The 5000-nt window shown below is 32.1% G+C and overlaps 1 protein-coding gene across 3 annotated transcripts in view; it reads left to right on the top strand.

The window, feature by feature from the left end:
* The window catches only part of LOC135204027 (cyclic nucleotide-gated channel rod photoreceptor subunit alpha-like), a 945574-nt gene that overhangs the window by 914348 nt on the left and 26226 nt on the right, over positions 1 to 5000 (top strand). For all 3 annotated transcript variants that reach the window (XM_064233966.1, XM_064233968.1, XM_064233965.1), the window contains exon 6: positions 2381 to 2548. In XM_064233966.1, the coding sequence (XP_064090036.1) occupies positions 2381 to 2548 (168 nt within the window). The remainder of the gene's footprint in view (positions 1 to 2380; positions 2549 to 5000) is intronic.

Raw genomic sequence — 5000 nt, 5'->3', positions numbered from 1 at the left:
TCATTTTGTTTTATACATTTTATACATACATACATATATATATATATATATATATATATATATATATATATATAATATATATATATATATATATATTATATGCTGGTACTTTCATAATGTATATTTCCTCTCTTGACTGTATGTTAGAAAAGAGTTTTGCAACATTTTCAGATTCCTTATTTAGCTTAGAGTAATAGGATGTCTAAAAATGTATGTTCAGATTTTGCATAACATAATGTAAAAGTTAATATAATATAGATTGTGAAGAGAGAGAGATTAACTTTGTCCATTCCAAGCTAGAAATTGTTTCCACAACTTGTCATTGCCTCGAGATTAGGGGAGCTAGCGGTCTCCGTTTTGTTTTCATAACATGTCAACACATCTGATAGGGACTTCTGTTTCAGACGAGTATGTCTTTGTTGAGCATATTACGTACATGACTGGTTTCAAACGTGTATTTCTTTATTGAGAAACCATGTGAAGATTTCACGATTTTTCTGTAAAGTTACGTCATATTAGAAGCTTCTAGAAGGATTGCACCATCTTTTGCAAGCCCAAAACGATTTGTGCAACGAAATCCACTGTTAAGCTTCCGTAATAAAGAAAGATTCATTACAGACTTTCAATTCCTGGCGTTTAGAGGTCTCTCTCCTCTCTCTCTCTCTCTCTCTCCCGTGCCATATTTGATATTACATTAACGTAAAGATTTAATACTTACTGAATGGTCACTCGTAAATTTTAGATTTCGTATTTCTTAGAGTTACTTAGTATTATTTAGTGCTTTTTGTGGAATCTGAACAAACATTGTACAAGTGTGTAACGGCGCCTTTTCTTTTGTGAAATATTGTGAATTGGTGAAATTTTTGGAGTTAGCTGCAGCAGAAAGAAAATTGGTACCAAGGTAATGTTATACAAGGTTTATTAGTTGCTACTAATAGTTACAGTGGTTTGGTGAAAATTTAGATTTTTTCACATTGCAAATTTTTGTTTTGTGTTTGTTTCATTTGAAGTGATATTTTGTGCATTTGTCCATTTTCTTATCGAAGTGATTTTTTGTGCATTTATCCATTTTCTTATTGAAGTGCGTCTTTTTATTTTATATTCTGTGTGATTGATGCTTTTTGCAATTTTGGTATTTTCCATATTTTTCTGTGATGTGTTTTCATTTGCATTCACAATTTAATTAACTTAGTTGTTTTCATTAATTAATCATTGCACATTTAATTTAATTTAATACTTGTGAATTAATTTGCATTTATTTAGAATTCTTTTTAAGTTTTAGTATTGTTTAGCACTTTTGAAAATCGATTAATTAATAAATTTTCTTGAATTTTGTGATAAATTAATTTTGATTTAAATTTACTTAATTAAAGTTTGCTTTGTTTTCAAGTAATGGTAAATTTCCGTGATATTGTGAATTTCCCTTATAAATTTTGAGTTTGATAATAAATTTTTTGTATTTAAAATTTTTATAAGTGTTTTCTTTTTCACCAGTATGTAAGTATATTTCTGTATAGGTAGAAACAGAGTGGTAATTGAGCTGTTTTCCTTCAATTTACTTGAAGTAAGTTAGAACCAGGGAATTTGAAATCAGGGAAATACTTAGACTTTTAAAGTTGTTGATGGAGTGATGACCTTTAGTTAATTTGATTACATATAAGATTACCTCACACCTGTTTTAATGAACTTAGTCTGATTTTCTGCAATACTGGTAAGTTGTTTAAGGGATCACTGTTGCCTTTAGAGTATTCAGTCGTATTTTACTTGTGATGAAGGTTCAGGTGTCTGGCTGTTGTGAGGTACTCATTTCATGATTGGTAAGTGTAGTAACCAGATACTTGGCATTTATATTATAAATATAAATATAAATATATAATGTTTTATAGCGGTGTAAAGACTGTCGGCCAGTGAGCATTCATATAAAGATTCCAGTACCGGTTGATTAGGGTATTCTTCATTTACTTGTATACCGTTTTATGCCTGAAATTTCATTTACGTCTTGTGTAGGATTGTTTTCAGTTACTACCTCCTTATAGTTTCGGCTGTTTATGCATAGTAGTTTCTACTTTCTAGTACATATTGAATGTGCCTCTTATTAATTATGCTCTCCACCGCTGGAATAAAATGCCAGTTTTTTTATTTGAATTTTATTCATTCGAAGAAAATTTGCCTTTATATCTATCTATAAACAATAAGTTGATTCTTTATTGAATTGACCAATGAAAATAGAAACATTGTCGAATCGCTGACTGTTGCTGTTCTATGTATTTACATTTAAGAATTTCTGGTTGAGGCTTTCAAGTGTGCATTCAGAACCTGCATTCTCAAATGCCTTCTTGATATTCCTTTGCACATTGTAACGCTTCATTTTGCCTTGCAGGGAACCGACGGACGGCATCCGTTCGTTCGGTGGGCTACAGCGACCTCTTCGTTCTCTCCAAGAAGGACATGTGGGACGTGTTGAAGGAGTACCCAGCAGCCAGGGTTCGCCTGGAGGCTATAGCAGCTAAGAGACTCGAAAAGTACAAAAAGGCCCCACTGGAGAAAGGTGGGTCGTCCCTGAGAGCCTGTTCTGTTGGTCCTCCTCTGGAACTGGGGGACCGACCGATTAGTCTCAACTTGACACCGTCTCCTTAGCCAGAGGACGGATATTCAGCTGCGCGCTGGAAGGGCTACAGACGACCTCCTTCGTCGCTTTCGCTAAAGTCTTTCTGTAGTAGAGGTTCCTGGGTATTGTCATGTTGGAGAGCATTCACAGAATTAAAAGAAGGGAAGATCTAGAGCTTAATTTAGATTTTGATAAAAATGAAATTCTCTCTCTCTCTCTCTCTCTCTCTCTCTCTCTCTCTCTCTCTCTCTCTCTCTCTCTCTCTCTCTCTCTCTATATATATATATATATATATATATATATATATATATATATATATATATATATATATATATATATATATATATATATATATATATATATATATATATATATATATATATATATATATATATATATATATATATATATATATATATATATATATACTTATGTATATATACATACATACATAATATATGTATGTTTACCAATTACAGAATTAGGGCCAAATAAAGGCCATAAATACTTTTAAACTTACTTCTGATTCATAGCGCAAATTATTGCGGTCTTCTATGGCGTGCACCAAATCCTCAGCCTCAGAGGATAGAATCAACATATTTTTTCCGTTTGTGATTTGTTTTTAATCAGCAGCGGATGGCACAAGCACCCAAAAGCCCTCAAGAATAGAGGGGTTTAAAACTAGAAACAAAAAAAAAAAGAGAGAGATAGAGGTCCATCGCTGAAATTTATGAAACGTCTGAAATAGTCTAACCATTGTTGTCCTTTGTGGTTTCTTTAGCTCTTTTCGTTTCCTGCCTCCTTCCTCAGGGGACAGCGGCCATTTATTAATTCAATGGGTCATGATATCCAAATTCTGGATTCTTTAACTCCCTGTGTTCTTCGTAGATCATTTTGTTATTATTATTATTATTATTATTATTATTATTATTATTATTATTATTATTATTATTATTATTATTATTATTATTATTATTATTATTATTATTTTGGAAGAAGACCCTCTTTTAAACATATTCTGTCGAATAAGATGGCAGAATTCAGCGAAATAATCTTATATATTATCTCTTACTCTATTTTCATTATTACTCGCTTCTCAGGCTCAGCGATACCTGTTAATAATTGGCCAATATTCAAATTGGCCAATTATTAAGAAGTATTGCTGAGCCAGAGAAACGAGTAATAAGGAAAATAGAAAAGATAATATATAAGATTATTATTATTATTATTATTATTATTATTATTATTATTATTATTATTATTATTATTATTATTATTATTATTATTATTATTATTGTTGTTGTTGTTGTTGTTGTTGTTGTTGTTGTTGTTGTTGCATAGAAATCTATGTGAAAAAAGAGTCACGAAGTAGGACTAATTACCTTGAGTTGTTCGTAATTCACTATTATTTTAGTTATTATTATTATTATTATTATTATTATTATTATTTTATTATTATGACTGAGTATTAATAAGCTCGAAATCCCTATGGAAAGCCTCAATATGACAATATCCTTCATTAAGTTGATGACGTACATGTGTAGACGTGAGCATTCTGTAGCCCTTCACGTGTGTATTAATTCAGTGTCACTTCTGCAGTAATTAGACACAAGATACCCACCTGAGAAGTCACTTGGGTCATCTAATGCAAAGTCAGTTTCGGTGTCCAATATTTTTCGTTCTGTTTTCATGCAAGATAAAGAGACGTCTCGGTGTCACTCTAGTTTCATCAGTAGACCAAAAGTGAATTATGAGACCTGTGTCTTGTGAGAGAGAGAGAGAGAGAGAGAGAGAGAGAGAGAGAGAGAGAGAGAGAGAGAGAGAGGTCAGGGACGATCATTAGAATGATCCGTGGTTTGCAGTGAGGTTTAAGAGCCAGAGCAATAGACGAAAATTAATTAGAGATGAGAATTGAGAATTATGGGTGGGGAAGTGAATGACTGCCACCTTACGTGGAAGAAGCAAATACTGATAAAGGCTGATGTGAGAGAACATTATTTTGCTATTGTAGTTTGTGAATATTTTGTTGCCGAATATTTCAATCCTTTCTGATTTTTTAAGATTTATGATCGATGTACGTGTGGTTGTCAGTAGAGATGTGGTCCTATGTCAGTGTTGAAAATAATGTTAGAATGACATTTGTTAATGTTTCTATATTTTCCGCAGTAAGAGCTTCTTGTTCTAGGTTCTAGACATTACTACTACTACTACTACTACTACTACTACTACTACTACTACTACTCCTGCTGCTTTTATATGTGTGTATACATGTTATTCTGAACAGTACATGGGAACTGTGTATGTGTATGTCTGTATTGGAAAATCCACATAATTTGTAGATACGTGTGTTCTTGATGTGATGTTGTGAGTGAACTTTATAACCGTATGTGCG

This window comes from Macrobrachium nipponense, chromosome 44 (genome assembly GCF_015104395.2).
Source record: "Macrobrachium nipponense isolate FS-2020 chromosome 44, ASM1510439v2, whole genome shotgun sequence".
Classification (NCBI taxonomy): domain Eukaryota; kingdom Metazoa; phylum Arthropoda; class Malacostraca; order Decapoda; family Palaemonidae; genus Macrobrachium; species Macrobrachium nipponense.
This window is presented reverse-complemented; position numbering and strand designations above follow the sequence as displayed.